At 26.8% G+C, this 22,407-nt stretch overlaps 1 protein-coding gene across 2 annotated transcripts in view; it reads left to right on the forward strand.

Annotated features, from left to right (window-relative positions):
* LOC135961589 (putative polypeptide N-acetylgalactosaminyltransferase 9) overlaps positions 1 to 22,407 on the forward strand; it is a 237,321-nt gene that overhangs the window by 204,422 nt on the left and 10,492 nt on the right. The window contains exons 7-10 of one of the 2 annotated variants that reach the window (XM_065513108.1): positions 1,531 to 1,749; positions 9,892 to 10,034; positions 13,034 to 13,124; positions 13,431 to 13,541. In XM_065513108.1, the coding sequence (XP_065369180.1) occupies positions 1,531 to 1,749; positions 9,892 to 10,034; positions 13,034 to 13,124; positions 13,431 to 13,541 (564 nt within the window). Of the gene's footprint in view, positions 1 to 1,530; positions 1,750 to 9,891; positions 10,035 to 13,033; positions 13,125 to 13,430; positions 13,542 to 13,966; positions 14,072 to 22,407 lie in introns of both variants that reach the window. The other variant, XM_065513109.1, reaches the window with a different exon arrangement.

Below are 22,407 nucleotides of genomic sequence, written 5' to 3' on the forward strand. Positions count from 1 at the left end.
AATGTAAGATTGTCCATGGAAGTATCTGCATCCCTTAAAACTCAAGTAAAGTTCACTTTTCTAAAGTTTTAAATTAAAATATTTAAACTCTTTTCCATCTTGACCATTTCAATTAAAATTTCTTAAACTTTTATTTCTTATTTATCTCGTTAATCGCTTAGTTACTTTCTGTTGTTTTAACTCATCGTGTAAATAATTAAACAATTTATGCTTAAATATTCCATTACAAGAAAATAACCCTTGAGCAGTTATAAACATTACATCAGCTTTAGCGAAAAATACTTTAACTATTTTATCTTTCAATTTAGCTGGCAAGAAATACCTGAAAGTAAAATAATACAAAAAAAAACGCACTAAAAAACAAAATATGAGTTTCAAATTGCTACGTGAACGATACTTTAACATGTGTAAATTAAATACTTGTACCTAAAAGCGTTAGAAAAGCTTTTATTGTGTTTTGTCTGTGTAGGCTTTCCTTGTAATGTTTATCGTTTTCTAAAGGATTCTAAGAGCAGGGGGGAAAACTGTGGCGGATTGTAATGGGGATAAATGGGAAAAAATACATTCAAAATAAAAAAAAACAAACCCAAGAGCTGGCAAAGATTTGAAAGAATGATTTCTGTAGCCTAATGCAAAGAGTTTTGTTTTAACTTGAATAGATACTTTCAAAGTTGTGCTAAAATTGGACTTAAAATTCCCATGCAAACTCCGCGCATCATATGAAGCTTAAATGTAACATGATTTTAGCCTTGTTAGGTAAGGAATTGAAGAGATTTCTTACATTAAACACTACTAATTGTGGACAATATGGATCATTGAAGAAATAGAACTCTCAAGTAGCATCGATAGATGGAGCTGGAAACATCTGGATGGTAATGCAGTGTATATAAGGTGGCCGTGAGAACATCAACCAGTCAGTCTAATTTGAAGTATCGTTAAGTAAAGATAAATTAACTGCCTTACAGTGGGTGTGTAAGTTGTGAATTTTAAACGTGTATTTAAATATTGTGACTATTTAAACTGTTGTAGTGTAAAGTTGAATAAATAACGAGTTGTTACAATTTTTAACTACTAAACTGCTTTTATTTGCAATCAAAAGTATCCGGTATCCGGATTTAAAAGGAAATAAACCACCGTTTTTAAAAGGTAAAAACGTTTTGAAAGCATTTAGTTTGTGTACTACAAAATCAGTTTCATCGCCTTACATTTGTAAGACGAATATACTTTTAAACTAACCTAATATTATTGTAGTATTTCTCTCATTTCGTTTGTGTTCAGTTTTTTCCACAAAATCTCTATCCACTAAAACAACTGAAATAGAATTCCTGTTAAATGAAAATTTCACAAAAATATTTTCCCTGGAATTTAATTTTATTTAAACAAGGTCTTCGCAGTATTTAAAGAGATTTTCCTGGTATATTTGATACCAGCAAATATTTGCAAACGTTTACAACAATGATTGTTGTATTTAAAAAATGTCTTTCTTTAATACATCTTATTTAATTTTCCTTTTTGTTTATCTAATTACAGAATTCCGCAGAACCTGTGTATTCACCCACCATGGCGGGAGGTTTATTTTCCATAGATCGTGAATTCTTTGAATTGTTGGGCACTTACGATTCTGGTTTCGATATTTGGGGTGGGGAAAATCTCGAGTTGTCATTTAAGACCTGGATGTGCGGTGGTACGCTGGAGATAGTGCCATGTTCACATGTCGGCCATATATTTAGAAAGAGATCGCCGTATAAGGTAAGTACTACTACTAAATGAGTTAGATATCAATAATCTCTGGTTATAGAAAATGTAAAGATCACAATTTTAATGAAAATTTATCATAGAAATGTTTACATCATATAAAATTTCCTATAGAACATGATAAAATTTCTAGTAAAAATTAATGTAATGCTTAATTTTTTACAAAAATCATATAAAGATTTTCTTATATGGGCAATTCCACGAGAATCGATACAACGACTGAAAACACAAAAACCCTTGAAACTTTTTTTCAAGATGATTTGAATAGAAGAAAATAATAAAATGTTACTACGTGAAAGTATTTAGATCATAATACAACATTTTAAAGACAAAAATAATAGTTTAAACTGATTATATTTAATTTTTAATGTTTTAGGCTAAAATTGAGACGAAAACTAGGCTCCCAATTAGCTTGTAGTATGAAATGAATGTGACTCTGATTGTTTTTTTGCTATTGTCAAATTGTTTATTGAAACCGAATGTATATTTTCTATTCATTTTTTTTAATTTTTGTATACATATATTTAAAGAATATATATTGTTTTGTTATAAGAGAAAAATCTGTCACGTACGGTATGTCACGTACGATATTAAATTTTATTTATTATAAAATTATCCAAAGATTCTTTTTATTTAAATATGACCGATTGTAAAGCAAAAATATTTGGTTTAGTATAAGAAATTAAAAGAAAACATAACGCCTCTCACGATTCGAATATTTTCGCATATTTCTACATGACCTCAAAATGAGTTCCGATTTATGTCACGTACGATATACCCTTATTTCGCTCAATATTTTGAACTTTTTATTATTTTAAAATATAGTAACCTCTGAATGGAACATAAAGACCATATTATTTTTCAGATACTCTTATTTTTGCAAAATATATTCCACCCTATAGGCGTACAAATGTCACGTACGATGATATGGAATTGCCCATATGATAAAATGTCTAAATTTACGTCATGTTTAATTTAATTTTTACAGAAATCATGTAAAGATTTCTTATGTAAATTTGTATATCATTTAAAATTGCCTACAGAAATGTTTACCTCACATACAATTTACTATAGAAATATTTACCTTGTGTAAAATTTAATTTATTTAGGTTTATATTATGTAAAATTTTCTTTATAAATGTTTACCTAATGTAAAATTTTCATTGCAAGTATTTAAATCATGTAATATTTACTATAAAAAGATTTACATCCTGTAAAATTTACTATAGAAATGTTTACGTCATGTAAACTTTACATTAGAATTGTTTACATCATGTCAAATTTACCTTGGAAATATTTACATCAGTGAAAACTTAGTTTGGAATTATTTACATGAAGTAAAATATTCTTTGGAGATATTTACATTGTGTTAAATTTACTTAGGTAAAATTGACTATGGAATTGTTTACGTGATGTAAAATTTACTTTATAAATCTAAACATGTAAAATTTACTATGGAATTATTTACATCATGTAAAATTTTATTTGGAAATATTTACATCATGTAAATCATGTAAAATTTACCAAATAAATATTTACAGCATATAAATATTCTCTAGATTTATTTACATCATGTAAAATTTAACTAGGCATTATTTACATCATGTAAAATTTACAGAATATATCATGTAAAATTTACTTTGGAATCATGTAAAATTTACCTAGGAATTATTTACATTATGTAAAATTAGCTTTGGAAATATCATTTAAAATTTACTTTAGAAATACTAACTTCATGTAAAATTTAATTTGGAAATATTTACATCATGTAAAATTTAACTAGGAATTATTTACATCATGTAAAATTTACAAAATATGTATATACATTATGTAAAATATACAAATAATTATTTACATCATGTAAAATTTACTTTGGAATTATTTACATCAAGTAAAATTGGCATTATAATTATTTACATCATGTAAAATTATCTTTGGAAATATTTACATCATGTAAAATTTACTTTGAAAATATTTACATCATGTAAAATTATCTTTGGAAATATTTTCATCATGTAAAATTATCTTTGGAAATATTTACATCATGTAAAATTTACCTTAAAAATATTTACATCATGTAAAATTTACCAAATAAATATTTAAATCATGTAAAATTTTGTTTGGAATTATTTACATGATGTAAAATTTACTTTGGATTTATACATATCATGTAAAATTTACTTTAGAAATATTTACATCATGTAAAATTTGTATTATAATTATTTACATCATGTAAAATTATCTTTGGAAATATTTACATCATGTAAAATTATCTTTGGAAATATTTACATCATGTAAAATTATCATTGGAAATATTTACATCATGTAAAATTTACCTTAAAAATATTTACATCATGTAAAATTTACCAAATAAATATTTAAATCATGTAAAATTTTGTTTGCAATTATTTACATGATGTAAAATTTACTTTGGATTTATTCATATCATGTAAAATTTACTTTAGAAATATTTACATCATGTAAAATTTGCATTATAATTATTTACATCATGTAAAATTATCTTTGGAAATATTTACATCATGTAAAATTTACTTTGAAAATATTTACATCATGTAAAATTTACTTTGCAATTATTTACATCATGTAAAATTTACCTAGGAATTATTTACATCATGTAAAATTATCTTTGGAAATATTTACATCATGTAAAATTTACTTTGAAAATTTTTACATCGTGTAAAATTTACCTAAGAATTATTTACAGCATGTAAAATATACATTTAAAATATTTACATCATGTAAAATTTACCTAAGAATTATTTACATCATGTAAAATTTACTTTGAAAATATTTACATCAAGTAAAATTTACTTTGTAATTATTTACATCATGTAAAATCTACTTTGGAATTATCTACATCATGTAAAATTTACTTTAGAATTATTCATATCATGTAAAATTTACTTTAGAAACATTTACATCATGTAAGATTTACTTTAGAATTATTTACATCATGTAAAATTAGCTTTGGGATTCCTTACATAATGTAAAATTTTACACCATGTAAAATTTACCAATTAAATATTTAAATCATGTAAAATTTACTTTAGAATTATTTACATCATGTAAAATTTACAAATTGAATATTGATTTCTAAAATTAACTATATAAATGATAAGTTTTTAAGCGAGTTATTTTCATTTTGTAAAATTTATTAAGAATTGTTGGCAACATAAAAAATTTAAAACTTTAATTGTTTTTTTCCTCTTTTGGAGCTTCTCTCATAAATAAGTTGTGCTTTCCTTTGGTATGACCAATTTTTGTTGTGGTCTCCTGTTTCGTGTTTTTTATTTTTTGTTTAAAAACACACAGCGAATTTTGGTTGTCTCACATGTTTAATTTGTGTTGTTGCCACACTTTCCTACACTAACACAAACACACGAACATTTATGGCGGAGAAGTTTGAAAATTCCCACGTAGTGCCACTGTGTTTGAGGTTTAATGTTTTGAGTTTGTTCAGTTTTGTTTTATTTTTTTGTTTTGTCTTGAATAACACATTTCTGTTTGTCGTGCCGTAGAAACCACTGGAGGACTGAAATAATTTGTGCTCAGTCTTGATTAATAAAAAAAAAGAAATAAGTTAAAAGTGGGTACGTAAAATGTATGTGACTGTACTCTACTGCTACTGACAACACGATCCTGTTTTAATTGTGTTGAATGGCGGTGATTTTATACACTGTCTTTCTGGGGGATTTCCTTTTTGGTGTTTTTTTTTGTTGATTTTTTCATTAAATTTAATAATGAGATTTTATGAAAAGAAATTATAATGTGAAATTAAGGAAGAGATATTTAAACAAATTGAAACGGGTAATATTTTGTTATATATGTATATTTTACATGATGTAATGGTTTTTAAAAGGATATTTTACATGATGTAAACATTGCTTTAACAAAATTTACATGATTTTAACTATTCTATAAGAGAATTTACATAATGTAAATATTTCTGTTGATAATTTTGCATGATGTGAATAATACAAAAAAATTTACATTATGTAAACATTTCGATTTGATGTTTTCCATAATACAAACCTTACTGTAATTAATTTTACATGCTGTTAACAATGATATAGCAAATTTTACATGATGTAAATATGTCTAGAGTATAGTTTACATGATGTTGACAAGTCTACAGTATAGTTTACATAGAAATATATACATCTTGCAAATTTTACAATATGTAAAACTGACTACAGGAATATTTACATTATGTAAAAAACATTTCTACATCATGTAAAATTCACTATAGAACAATTTGCAAATTTACATCATGTAGAATTTACTATAGAACAATTAACATCATGCACAAGTTTCTTTAGATATGTTTACATCATGCAAAATTGAATTAGGAAATATTTACATCATGTAAAATATACCTCAGATATATTTATATCCTTTTAAATATATTATAGACATATTTACATAACGTATGATTTACCTTGGAAATATTTACATCATGTATAATTCACAATATGCAACATATAGAAATTACTATAGAACAATTTACGTAATGTAGAACTTAAAATAAAACAATCTATATCATGTAAAATTTACTATATAACAGTTTACATCATGTAGAATTTACTATAAAACAATTTACAAAATTAAATATTTACTATAGAATTGTTTACATCAAATTTTACATGTTGCTAACAATGATACAGCTAATTTTACATGATGTAAACATTTCTATATTACATTTTACATGATGTCAGCATTTTCATAGTTTGCATGATATAAATCTGTATGTGATGTCAGCCATAGAGATATTTAAATCTTGTAAAATTTACAATAGAAATGTTAACCACATGAAAAATTTATTACAGATATATTTACATCATGTTAAACTTACTAAAGGAATGTTTACATCATGTAAAAATTACTATAGAAAAATTAGCACCACTTAGAATTAAATATAGACAAATTCCCATCATGTACAATTGACTATAGAACAATTTACGTCATGTAAAATTTACTAAATACGTATTTACATCATGTAAACTTAACTATTGAGCAATCTACATCATGTAAAATTTACTATAAACATGTTTACATCCAGTAAAATTTAATATAAAAATATTTACATCATGTAAAACTTACTATAGAAATGCTTACGTCATGTAAAATTTATTTTAAAAATTTTAATATCATGTAAAATTTACCTTGGAGATATTTACATCATTTAAAATTTACTTTGGAATTATTTACATTAAGTCAAATATGCTTTGGAAATATTTACATCATTAAAAATTTACTATGGAAATATTTACATCATGTAAAATTGAATTTGGAAATATTTACATCGTGTAAAATTTACTTTGGAAATAATAACATTATGTAAAATTTAATTTGGAAATGATTACATCGTGTAAAATTTACTTTAGAAATATTTACATCATGTAAAATTAGCTTTAGAAATATTTACATCATGTAAAACTGACTATAAAAATGTTTACATCATGTAAAATTCACTTTAGAAATATTAACTTCATGTGAAATTGACTATAGAAAAGTTTATTTCATGTAAAATTTACTTTAGAAATATTTACATCATGTAAAATTTACTATAGCTATGTTTATATTATATAAAATTTACTTTAGAAATATTTACATCATGTAAATTAGCTTTAAAAATGTTTACATCATGTAAAATTTACTATGAACATTTTTACTTTTTACTTGATATTTAAATTTCTATACAAAAGCTTTTATGATGTCGTTTCCTGTAGTAAATTTTATTAAAATTCCTCGTTTCTCTTTGTTTGCTGCACTTGATAAATTAAAAATCAACATAAAAACCATCAAAAGTATAAAATCATACACGCATTCTTCCACACACACACACACACACATCCAAATCCCAAAATGTATGTATGCATGAGCTATGGTAAAATAGGCACGTTTTCTTGTTGTTTTTCCATAGCATACTCTAGGGAGCTAAAAATTGTTGCAGCATTAAAAATATACACAGTGTTACTACTGCTAATACACGTCCACATTTATGCACACAAATGTCACATGTGTCCACTTTAATAGAGAAACAAGTTATTTTGTTGTTTTTATACCCTTCAGCTTCGTGAGAAGGGTATATATAAGTTTGTCATTCCGTTTGTAATTTCTACATTTTTCATTTCCGACCCTATAAAGTATATATATTCTGGATCCTTATAGATAGCGGAGTCGATTAAGCCATGTCCGTCTGTCTGTCTGTCTGTCTGTCTGTCCGTCTGTCTGTCTGTCTGTCTGTCTGTCTGTTGAAATCAATTTTCTGAAGGCCCCAGATATCTCCGGGATCCAAATCTTCAACAATTCTGTCAGACATACTTTCGAAAATTTTGCTATTTAAAATCAGCAAAATCCGTCCATAAATAACGGAGATATGAGCAAAAATCCGAGACAACCTCTGAAAATTTCATCAAAAAACACAATGTATTGCATGCTTTGACAAAAAAACAACAAAACGTATGGTTGGATGTGCAAGCTATGCGTATTTTGTTTTTTTTTGTGTTTTGTTTCTTTTGGCGTTGTTGTTGTTTTTTATACAACTAACCGTTTGTTTGGTTGTGTGGATGTGCAAGCTTTGCGTATTTTGTTTTTTTTTGTGTTTTGTTTCTTTTGGCGTTGTTGTTCTTTTTATACAATTAAACGTATGTTTGGTTGTGTGTTGGATTTTTTGACAAAAAATCAACAAATCGTATGTTTGAATGTGCATGCTTTGCGTATTTTGTTTTTCTTTTGTGTTTTGTTTCTTTTGGCGTTGTTGTTGTTTTTTATACAATTAAACGTATGTTTGGATGTGTGTTGGTTTCATTGCCTTGCGTATTTTGTTTTTGTTTTTTCTTTTGGTGTTCTGTTTCGTTTGGCGTTGTTGTTGTTTTTTGTGTTCTTGATAAATTTAGGATGCTGTACGCTGAAAGTGGGCAATGTATATACATATATACTAATTATAAAAAATAATAATGCATCCACAACAAAGGTGAAGGGTATATAAGATTCGGCATAGCCGAATATAGCACTCTTACTTGTTTCATTTGTTTTTGTTTAAATACTTATAAAACAGGAAAGTCTAAAACAAAGAAGAACAATTGCAACAACAAGCATTATACGTGGAAACGTCCTGACCACTGGTCATGTTTTAACAATTAATGTACACTGTTTGTATGTATGTGAAAAACACTAAACCCCTGCACATACATTGGGGCTTAAATGTGGTGTGATGAAGCACAGTGGGCAATGTTGGATTTGGAAAATTGAATAGTGAAATATATTTGAAATTGGAAGCATTCAAACTAAAGAATTACCACATTGTGGTTGAGCCTTTGTTCTACTCCCGATCAGATCACTAGTTTTTAATTTCTGTAGTTATTTTAATTTTTCCCCTTATGGTCCTTCTGTATGCTGTTATGAGTATGTAGTATGTTTGCGACATTTAAACATGTGTATTTACCAGTACATATGTGTATGTATTTCCGTGAGATGGTCCAGGGGGGAAGGGAAAGTGTTGGGTTTATTGTTGTTAACCACATGAACGGGGTTTATTTCACTACTGGTATTGTGTGCTGTCATACATGCATACTCGTACATTCCGGGTAACTTGATGATGAGTTTGTTATTTTTTCATTAAATATTTTTTTCTTTTTATTTCTATATAGTCCTATTTGTATATGTCTGTCTACTTTCTCCTCCCTTCTTCCTTTGCTACACTCTGATTTTATTAAGAATTGCCGTAATTTTGAAGTGAAAATAGACATAAAAGAAACTTTCTTTTTTTATAATTAGTGACTCAATTTAAGCCACAGAAATTTTTTTCTACTTTTTGGTTTTATAAACCGTAAAACTGTAAAATATTTATGAAACTATGTATGTGTTAGTATAAGGATATAAATGTATATGAAACTGGGTTAATTTTCACAATTTTTCGTCATACACACATGCATTCATTCATTTATACACTCGCACATTTAAACATTACACAGTTTGTATGTATGAAATGCAAAAATATTCAGAATTTACGCTACTCTTTCGTTCATGTTTTAATATCAAATTTTTAATGATTTTTGCATTTTTGTCATTTTATACTCATGTTTGTGTCTCTATTTTTTTGTTCTCTTGTAGTGGCGCACAGGCGTTAATGTACTTAAAAAGAATTCCGTACGGTTGGCTGAAGTTTGGTTAGACGACTATTCCAAATATTATTATCAACGCATTGGTAATGATAAAGGTGATTTTGGTGATGTTGGTGCACGTAAAAAATTGCGGTAAGTTTTGTGAACATTTCTAGTATTTCCAAAAACAAATCCTTAATGTATGCAACAAACGTTTTAACTAACTAATGAGTGTTAAGTAGTAAATTTACTACAGTAATGTTTACTTCATGTAATCCTACTTTTTACATCATGCAAACCAACATTAAATACGTTTATGTTTATAATGTAACTAACTATTCACTCGTTTACATCATGTAAACTACACAACAGTACTATAGAAATGTAAAATTTACTATGATAATATTTACATTATGTAGAATTAACTAAAAAACAATTACCATCATGTAAAATCAACTATAGAATTGTTTACATCATGTAAAATATTCCAATGAAATATTTATATGACGTAAAATTTACTTTAGCAATATTTACATCATGTCAAATTAGCTTTGGAAATATTTACATCTTGTAAAATGTTATAGAAATGTTTACATCATGTAAAATTTACAATAGAATTGTTTACATCATGTAAAATTTATCAAAGAAATATTTATATGATGTAAAATTTACTTTAACCTTATTTATATCATGTAATACTTACTTTGAAAATAGTTACATCATGTAAAATTTACCAAAGAAATATTTATATGACGTAAAGTTTACTTTAACCTTATTTATATCATGTAAAATTTACCGAAGAAATATCTACATCATGTAAAATTTACCTAGTAAATATTGACATCGTGAAAAATTTACTTTTGACAAATTTACATCATGTAAAATTTAATATGGAATTATTTACATCAATTAAAATTTACTTTGGATACATTTACATCATGTAAAACTTACCAAAGAAATATTTACATCATGTAGAATTTTCTAAAGAAATATTTATATCATGTAAAATTTATTTTAGAAATATTTACTCATGTAAAATTTACTGTAGAATTAATTACATCATGTAAAATTTACATTTGAAATAATTACATCAAGTACAATTTACTATAGAATTGTTTACATCATGTAAAATTTACTTTTAAAATATTTGCCTCATGTAAAATTTACTTTAGAAGTATTTACATCATGTAAAATTTACTTTAGAAATATTTGCATCATGTAAAATTTACTTTGGAAATATTTACATCATGTAAAATTTATTTTATAAATATTTACATCATGTAAAATTTACTTTTAAAATATCTACATCAAGTAAAATTTACTTTGGAAATATTTACATCATGTAAATTTTAATATGGAAATATTTACATCATGTAAAATTTACTTTTGAAATATTTGCATCATGTAAAATTTACTTTAGAAATATTTACATCATGTAAAATTTACTATGGAACTATTTACATCATGTTGTATTTACTTTCGAATAATTTACATCATGTAAAATTTTCTTTATAAATATTTACATCATGTAAAATTTACTTTGGAAATATTTACATCGTGTAAAATTTACTATGGAACTATTTACATCATGTTGTATTTACTTTCGAATAATTTACATCATGTAAAATTTTCTTTATAAATATTTACATCATTTAAAATTTATTTTAGAAATATTTACATCGTGTAAAATTTTCTTTTAAAATATTTACATCAGGTAAAATTTACTTTGGAAATATTTACATCATGTAAAATTTACTTTGGAATTATTTACATCATGTAAAATTTACTTAGGAATTATTTACATCATGTAAAATTTACTTTGCAAATATTTTCATCATGTAAAATTTAGTATAGAATTGTTTACAGCATGTAAAATTTATTTTCGAAATTTTTACATCATGTAAAATTTATTTTAGAAATATTTACTCATGTAAAATTTACTGTAGAATTAATTACATCATGTAAAATTTACATTTGAAATAATTACATCAAGTACAATTTACTATAGAATTGTTTACATCATATAAAATTTACTTTTGAAATATTTGCATCATGTAAAATTTACTTTTAAAATATTTGCCTCATGTAAAATTTACTTTAGAAGTATTTACATCATGTAAAATTTACTTTAGAAATATTTACATCATGTAAAATTTACTTTTAAAATATCTACATCAAGTAAAATTTACTTTGGAAATATTTACATCATGTAAATTTTAATATGGAAATATTTACATCATGTAAAATTTACTTTTGAAATATTTGCATCATGTAAAATTTACTTTAGAAATATTTACATCATGTAAAATTTATTTCATAAATATTTACATCATGTAAAATTTACTATGGAACTATTTACATCATGTTGTATTTACTTTCGAATAATTTACATCATGTAAAATTTATTTCATAAATATTTACATCATGTAAAATTTACTTTGGAAATATTTGCATCATTTAAAATTTATTTTAGAAATATTTACATCGTGTAAAATTTTCTTTTAAAATATTTACATCAGGTAAAATTTACTTTGGAAATATTTACATCATGTAAAATTTACTTTGGAATTATTTACATCATGTAAAATTTACTTACGAATTATTTACATCATGTAAAATTTACTTTGCAAATATTTTCATCATGTAAAATTTAGTATAGAATTGTTTACAGCATGTAAAATTTATTTTCGAAATTTTTACATCATGTAAAATTTACATTGGAAATATTTACATCATGTAAAATTTACTTTGAATATATTGACATCATGTAAAATTTACTTAAGAAATATTTACATCATGTAAAGTTGACTTTTAAAATATTTACATCATGTAAAATTTACTTCTAAAATAATTACATCATGTAAAATTTTCTTTGAAAATATTTTTATCATGTAAAATTGAATTTTAAAATATTTAAATAACGTAAATTTACTTTGGATATGTTTAATTTTACTTGAGAAATGTTAGCATGAAATTTTTGCTTAATCAATAAAAAAAAGAAATTACCATTCATTGAGAAATAGTTTTAAACAATTGTTGCATACTTTTCGTATTGCTAGTGTTAATGTTGGTTTATTTATTTAACTCTTTCTAACAAATTTTACAAAGTTTTCCATTATTTTCTAACGAATCTTTGTTTTTTTTTTCTTTAGCGATCGTTTGGGTTGCAAAAGTTTTAAATGGTATTTAGACAATGTCTATCCAGAACTTTTCATACCAGGAGAATCTGTCGCCTATGGCGAGGTAAGTATTCTATTACAAATTTCTTTTATGTATTTGTTGGAATGCAACAAAACAAAAACAATAAATTGCTTTAACAAGCTCAAGCTAACCATTCAACTGACCTTCCTACCCACTATTACTACTACTTACTACCACGCTAAAAATTTAAACACTTTAAACGACAAAAACATAAAAATTGGTTTTCAACCCTGCTTTAATATTTACTTACAGATATACTTACTTATATTTAACTAAACTAACCTTTTAACTAAAAACTAAATTTAATTATTTTTATATATATTTTTATGCCAACAAAAACAAACACAGATAAGAAATTTAGGTGCTGGCGGTCGCACATGTTTGGATTCACCGGCACGTAAAAAAGATTTGAAAAAGAAGGTGGGCTTGTATCCCTGTCACAATCAAGGTGGAAATCAGGTTTGTAATAAAATAACACAACAGCGACCGCCACAAGCTCCGTTACAAAAAATATTTTCGTTGACAACAAAAAAAAAAAAAACACCAAAATTGTTTTTTAATATTTAGAATATAAAACTCAAACAGCTCCCCAACAATAAAACAAAAACTGGTTATGGGTTCCTCCTCACCACATCAGCTAATGCATTGTTATAATATATTTTTGGTATACCTCCTATTCCTCCGCCTCAGGCATGCTCTATTAATTTAATTGTGTCTTTACTTTTAGTTTTCTTTTCAAAATACTTTATAGTTTTTTATATAGAATTTCTTTTCTTCCTTTTCTTTTTTTTTATCTAAACTTAACAAAAAAAAAACAAAAATACAAAACTCAAAAACATACATTACATTGTGTAAAATTCGTGTAAAACCAACAACAATTACAGATTGCCAATATCGAGACCGATATGTGTCTAGATTCAGCCGCCAAACCGGACGACATGCAAGGCGCCGTTGATCCTTATAAATGTCACGGTCAGGGTGGAAATCAGGTATTTGTTTTGCTTTAAGTCTTTATAATTTGTTGTTATGGGTTTGTTTTTTTTTTCCTTTTAAAAAAGTTTAATATAATTTTAACGCTTTAAATGCTTCATTTATTATGTATTTATTTATTTAATAATTGGTTGGTTGCTATGAGTTTATTTTAATTTAATTAAAAGCCCCATCCTCAAAACCACAAATTATCTTTGTGTTCATGTTTTCTAAAACTAATTTTTATTTATAGTTTTTTTATTTTCATTGTTACTGTTTTGGTTTCCACTTGAAATATATTTAATAGTTAAAAAGTTAAATGTATGGTTTTGGTTGAATTGCCAGCAGCAGCACCAATAGTTTAAAGTTTATTTTATGAATTCGTTGTACAATTGAAATAATCGAAAACAATGGCATACTTATAGGGATTTAATTATGTGCACATAGCTACAAAGTCAAAAAACACTTTATGAACAATAATAAGCTTTAATTTATGTAGGCATTATTTGCTATTATTAATAACCAGGCCATTATTTTAGGGCTTTGCACAGCTTAACTACATATTTCATTAATTAACTACATACATATTTGAAAACCGTAGCATACTTGCGTGGATTTCATCATAATAAAGTGAATAGCATAGTTTTAGGCGTTTAGATTTATATTTACACAGAAAACAATCAATCGTTTAGAAATTATTGTAATAATTAATATTCATGTCAAAATGTTAAGGCTTTAAATATTTTACTAAAGAATTTAGGCGTCAGAAAATACTTTATATTACGAAATTATGGGTTGAACTGCTAATACTGTGTGTAATTCTTTGAGTCATGGAAACATAACCATATACGGAACTAGTACATGATAAAAGACCAAAAAAAAAGACCCGTGTCTCTCAGTTTTGCCCAAAATCATGCACTTTTTTATGGACCCCAAATATTTGGGGACTCGGTGTAATTTTTGCCAAAAAAAATGATAATTTTCTTAGGCTCATATCTTGAAAACAATTCCAAATACATTTTTTTTAAAGCTGCCTAAAAGTATGCTTTAGTTTATAATAATTTCAGAAGTTCTTATGTTCTAAAAAGTTGTTTATTGAGATCTTAGGTACATTTTTGTAGCTTTTTGAATTTTGAGCGGTTTGCTACCTATGGGCCTGAACAAGAGAAAAAAGGTAAAAAAAAATCGATTTTTTAAGTTTTTCGCGATTTTGATCTTGAAGATGAAGTTTTTTGATTTTATATGTTCACAGTTTTTGTTCTTTATGACACTTTCTACAACTTTGCCTCAGATAGTAAATCAAAATTCGGAACTGTTTGCAAGTTATGAGCCTGAGAATTTGGCCACTTTTTTGCAAAAATGACATCGAGGCCCCAAATCTTTGGGGGCCCATAACAAAAAAGTGCATGACTTTGGGAAAAACTGGGAGACACGGGTCTATTTTTTGGACTTTTATGACGTAGTGGTATCCGTATATTGTTATATTTCCATGACTCAAAAAATTACACACAGTGTAACCGATTGCTTGCAAACAACCCTTTCTCAGACAACTTCTCAATAGAGGTGGGAAAAATAACTTTTTTTTAAACAAACACAAACTGCGACGCGTTTTGCTTTGTCTGCAGATACACCCAGAGTCTCTGGCGGGAATCGAACCTGCAACCGCCAGATGGTTAGTCCAACACACTATCGTCTAATCTATCGGACCACCCATTAGACAAAATAATCGTTTAAAGTGACTACACTCTATGTTACATAAAGACTATATAGTGACAATTGCATCGTTTATTTCCAAAACCAGTCAAGCAACAAATTACACTGGGCAAAAAAATGTAGAGGCTTTTTAAACGAATACACAATTTTGATGTATTGTGGTGCCAGTAGTATAAATATGGTCCAAATTTTTAATTCTATGGAGAGGTTTTTTTTAAAAAAAAAATTTAAGTAAAATTTTTTAGATGTTTCTCAACATAATTAATGATTACTCAAAAACGGTTAGTCCGATATTATTAAAGTAAACTTAGAAAAGCTGAAATGAAACATATCATAGCATATATTGAGTTTCAATGGCTTTAGTAGTTTCGGAGTTATAATAACAAATTGAAGCAAAAAATATATTTTTTATATGAAAATATAATTTTTTTTGTTTTAAAAAATTCATGAAAAATCGAAAACGGCAAAATTTGTTCAGATTTATTAATACAGCGCAAAGCCACATGTAATAGGAACAAAATGAGATATGGATCATAAATATCGATGGATTATTTTCGAATTTATTCACAATTAAGTGAATTCGCTCATTTTCACAAAATTTTAGTTTTTTGCTTGATATACATAAAATTGAGTAGTTAATGTTCTTCTTTCGAATGATTGAATTTTGAAATCGTTTTCCCCATGATATGTACAAATTTTCCCATATATATTACGTTTCAATTGGCTCAGTAGTTTCGATGTTATAATAACAAATTAAAGCAAAAAATAAATTTTTTATGTGAAAATATAATTTTTTTTGTTTTAAAAAATTCATGAAAAATCGAAAACGGCTGAAATTGCTCAGATTTACTGCTTAATCGCAAAGCCAAATGTGATATCGATGATAAAAATCGATGGATTATTTTCGAATTCATTCACAATTAAGTGAATTCGCTCATTTTCACAAAATTTTATTTTTTTGTTTGATATACATAAAATTGAGTAGTTAATGTTCTTCTTTCGATTAACTGAATTTTGAAAGAATTTTCCCCATGATATTTGCAAATTTTTACATATATATTGCATTTCAATCGGCTCAGTAGTTTCCGAGTTATAATAACAAATTGAAGCAAAAAATATATTTTTTACGTGAAAATATATTTTTTTTTGTTTAAAAAACTCATGAAAAATCGAAAACGACTGAAATTGTTTAGATTTATCACTTTATCGAAAAGCCACATATAATAGCAACAAAATGTGATATCGGTCATAAAAATCGATGGATTATTTTCGAATTTATTCAGAATTAAGTGAATTCGCTCATTTTCAGAAAATTTTATATGTTTACAAGCATGTACTTTGAGTGTAAATTTTACAACATTTATGAAAAAAAAAATAGATTAGGGCTAATCAAGCACTGTCACTTGACTGCACTAATCACGGATTTCTCGGATTTGCTTAACTATAAAAAAAATTATTTTTTTTTTTTGCATTAAACGATGCATTTAGCTTTACAAAGTAATAATCGCCCAATAACTAAATTTTGGATATTTTGTTACTTGACTGGTTTTTGAAATAAATGATTCAATTGACTTTATACTAGGTTACATGGGATGTCAGTGTACTTAAGCAAAAAGAAAATAAACTTATATGTACACAATTTGTATAAAAACAGTTTCTACGAATTACTCTCAAAAGAAACAAAACAAAAAACTTTTAAAGTGACTACACTATAGATTACCTAGAGACACTTAAGTGACAACTGACTTCACGATAGATTACCTGGGATGTATGAAGTAATTATTTGATTTCTCTCTGTACTACAAAGAGAACATATATACGTATCAAATTATTCAATATGTAATCAGACATTAGTGACAATTGCTGTCTATTTCACTAGATATATTGTTACGAAATAGCGAATTGTCTGTAACGGCTGCTTGCAACATTCATCATGTTTATAAACATTTCCATCAGTAGAAACTTTTACTTATAAACAATGTGTATAACAAGCTGTTATTAGAAATAGAACATTCTGGTTTGTCCGATGGATAATTCATGAAATTTCTAGAAGGTGGCACTATAAATATAAAGATGCCGTTAGTCAGTGTATTAAAGGAGTGTGACTATTTAAATTATTGTGTTAATTTAAATAAATAAAGAGTTGCTGCAATTTTTGAAATACTAATCGAATACGATGCCATCCTATTGATAACAAGAATATTAAAACTATACCAACTTTGCCTGTAAACCCCATTAAACTTTATGTAAAACTCATTGTACTATTGACTAATTTGATTTAGCGAGTTAACAGAATTTATGCATGATACGTTAAAAATTCAATAGATTTATTGAATTAAATAAAAAAAAGAAATACGAAACTTGGCTAAACTATTAAAATAAAATGCCTTTGTGTTAACGAACAATAGTTCAATGCTGGTATACATACAAAACAATACCATTAAAGTGTATATGCCATTAGGTTTTATTTAAAAATATATATTTTTTAATAAAAACCAATAGAAAAAATCATATTTGCACCCTCACTAAAATCCTATAACAAAATATTTTAACTAAAAATAAAAAAATATAATTTTTGAAGTACATATGAAAACAAGAAAGAGTTTCCTATATAAAATATTTACTACTGCTTGCATTTATTTATTTATATTTTTTTAGTTTTGTTTAGTTTTGGCCATAAAATATTTGCATATTTTGCTTGCAAACCAAAATGAATATAAAAATGCATAGAATGAATAAAAATTCATGGAATACCTTTAGGGATTTAGGAATTAATTTTCAAATTATTTTCAATTAAAAACATGTATGAGGAGCATATACATTTGGGTTAAAGTTTTTTGCGTGGCAGGGTTAGTTTTTGTTCACATGTACATATATTTGGTTGGATAGTTTGGAATTTAAAACCACAAAAAAAGGTTGAGAATTTTAAAAAAATATATATAAAATGCTATAATATGTTTAAAAGCATTTTTAAAGGCAAAATAAGATTTAATTGAAAATATTTGATTTTTTTTAATAAATAAATAAAGTTATAAATTGGTTTAGAGTTAAAATATAATAAAATGTTAAGCATACATTTAGGTTATATTTATAAATATTACACAATTTCAATTTTAAACTCTTTTATTTAAATTCAAATAGCCAGAAATTTGTTTTTAATTATTTATATGTACCCGTAAATAAAATTTAATTGAATTTATTATGCCTTTAGGTTTTATTTTCAACATAACTATTTACAATTCAATGAAATGTGTAAAACCTAAAAGTATGCTAACTTTTAATATCATAAACATTATAAAATATACAGCGACACCAACAATTGGTGTGAAAATAATAATTTCGTTTATTTATGAGGAATTTTAAATAAGTTTTATATTGAAATTTAGTAATTCAAATTTTTTAAATATGTGCAAATCATTGAGAAAATTATTTTAGTTGAATTTTATTTTTTACTAAAATTTAATTTAATAATATTTCATTCTTTAAAATGCATATTTTTAACAAATTTTCCAATCTTAAAGAACTACTAATAATTTGAAAAATAATAGTTAGCTGAATAAATATATAAGGGATTTCATTCATAGAAATAATTTTTATTTTAAGGAACAAAGGTCGATTTTGAAAAAAAGAAAAAAAAAAGAAATTTTTTTCGAGAGATTGAAGAAATAGCTATATATATGTATAACAAGTAAGAAAGTATGGTCGGTCAAGACCGACCATACGATACTCTACACTAAGTAAAAGAGCAAAAACATTTTTCTTTTAAAATTTCAATAATTTATATTTTTGAGTGATTTTCGGAAGTGGGCCTTATATGGAGGCTATGACCAATTATGGACCGATCACCATGAAATTAGGTCGTGTGATTTATGTCTATATGAATGTTTACTATGTTGAATTTTGTGTGTATACCAACATTTTTAAGCGATTTATGAACGTTAAAGTGATTTTCGGAAGCGGTTCTATATGGGAGCTATGACTAATTATGGAGCGATCGTAACAAAATTTGTTGACATGAATTTTGTATATATAAAACTTATTTGGAGCGAATTTTGTGTAGATACATGTATAAATTAAACAATTATGACCGATAAAGTCCAATTTCGGGAGGACATTTGTATGGGGGCTAGGTGAAATAATGGACCGATTTCAGGCAGTTTCAATAGACTTCGTCCTTTGGCCGAAAAAAATATATGTACCGAATTTTATAGAAATATCTTCAAAATTGTGACCTGTACTATGCTCACAAGGTTTACATGGACAGCCAACCAGCCAGCCAGCCAGACGGACGGACATAGTTTAATCGACTCAGAAAGTGATTCTAAGTCGATCGGTATACTTTAAGGTGGGTGTTAGACTAATATTTTTGGGCGTTACAAACATCTGCACAAACGCATAATACCCTCCCCACTATAATAAGTTACATGGATGAGAAAAAACTTCTGTTTGGCCAAAATGTCAAATTTTGACCCCATCTAATTTAGAGAGTTCTCTACCGATCTTGTTGAAAAATTGTGTCTGAATTGATAAGACTAGCCTGAGTGCAAATTACATTTCGATCGGAAGATAACGATTTCAAAAATTGGTTCACTTGTCATGAAATCCCCCATATATGTATATTTGTTCCTTCTACTCCTGCAATATTATTCCAAAAAGTTCGATTTAATGCACTATGTTTATTTCATTCCAATGCAGCTGTAGATGGGATATTTCAGTTTCAATTAGACGTCTCCATGTGTGTGATGGTTGGTCCTAGAAAACGTCGACTGACCTGCGGTTTCCAAACTATGGCTTGTTTAGCAGTCTCCAATTCTCCATTTGTCAGCCGCCCTAATCCATGCTTGCCCATTGGGCTCTCTAAGTTGGTATTGTCTGTTGCAACTTATTTATAATAAAAATGGTAGACGACTGAAGCAACAGTTGGGTGGTAGAATCAGCTTGGGTGGTATATTGTCAACTTCTATCGCTCCATTTGCCGTATTTTTATTGACCGTCTTCACAACTTCCATCATATCGTCCTACGATCAGGAGTGATCGATACATTATGTGAGAACAAAGTACTGTGCGTCGTTCTCCAGCCATCCTAGTGTTCTAAGGAAGATGTGAATATCACTTAAATGATCATTAGAGAAACAGATTTTCCAATAAGTATTTGTTGACGAAATATTAAATAGCTGAAGTCCTCAAATGCCGAACAATGACAGAAGTCTGTGTAAGGGATTATCAGTCTTTGATGTTGCGCATCTAGAAGTCCAGTAATGGATTAGTACACAGAGAATACAGAATCGTAATAGCAACCGAATTTGTTGTCAATCGTATGATTCGGTTGCATCCATAGATTTTTTCGGTTCTAGCAACAGAAAATCAGTGGATAAAGAATAATTTTGATTGAAGCAACTAAACTTTTGTTACCATTTCTAAAATTTTGTAGCCACAAATGTAAAATTTGGTCACTAAGACCAAATCATTCGATTGGCAACAAATTCGGTTGCTATTACGATTCTGTTTTCTGTGTGTAGTATTAATAATAGGCCAGATTTTTATATCTCTTCCTTCTCTCTTTCCTTGGCAATGAGAAGAATTTTGTGCGAAATTAGTTGTTTACCTCTCAAGAGTGGAATGTCACGTGAATTTATTGAAATTGCCAGCAATCGCAAGTGCATCTGATGTGCAGTTTCCTTAAATTTTTCCATGTCCAAGAACTCATCAAATGTTAACCTATGAATGTCTCGCTATATCCTCTAGAGACACCCATCATTCTTTGGTTAATTTTCGAAGTGATCTACATATGCTGTAGTGATCTAATGACAGATTTTCTATAATCTACCGTAATCTGGCTGTCTAGGGGACAGTCTCAAATTCAACATCTGACCTTTTAATATGATCTTGATCGATTAGTGAATATTTGTTTGACATTTTCGGGAAGATGGATACCATTTTCATATTCAGTGAACAGGAAGATACACACTGAAGTCACACCAAATATCTTTACATGATCATAGTTCCCATATCTCCATGCTTTCGTTTTATTAAGTCTCATTGGGTTGCTTTGCCAACCTTTTATCATAAATGCCACATTTAAAAAAAAAGGTTCGAACTTGCTTTAGTGATTATTGTTCTCCAACACTAATCACCATTTAGATAAAAAAAATCGTATAACCCAAATGTCTGGCATTGTCGAATGATGTTAATGACACTTCTTTGATCCTAATTAATAAAGTGGTATTCTGATAATAATTTTAGAGCAGATTCCAAAAATTCCAAGAATATTGTTACGTTTTTACCTTTTAAAAACGGTGGTTTATTTCCTTTAAATAAACCGAATACTTTTGATTGAATATAAAAGCCGTTTAGTAGTCTAAAGTTGTAACTTTAACTCTTTATTTATTTAAAATCTACAACAGCAATTTAAATAGTCACTCTGTGTTATATACGTTTATAAATTCGCAGAAATACAGACACCCTTTATAATGTATAAGACAGTTGATGTTAACTCTAATAGCGCTTATAAAAAACTCATTGACTACTGCAACCTTTGTTTATACGCACGCCATCTTTCGTGAACCTTCTACAGTGATCTTAACGGACAACTACTACATATATTCGAATTCTAGAGCTTTCGATGTTAATGTTCGCAGCTTAA

The sequence above is a fragment of the Calliphora vicina genome, chromosome 5, assembly GCF_958450345.1.
Source record: "Calliphora vicina chromosome 5, idCalVici1.1, whole genome shotgun sequence".
Classification (NCBI taxonomy): domain Eukaryota; kingdom Metazoa; phylum Arthropoda; class Insecta; order Diptera; family Calliphoridae; genus Calliphora; species Calliphora vicina.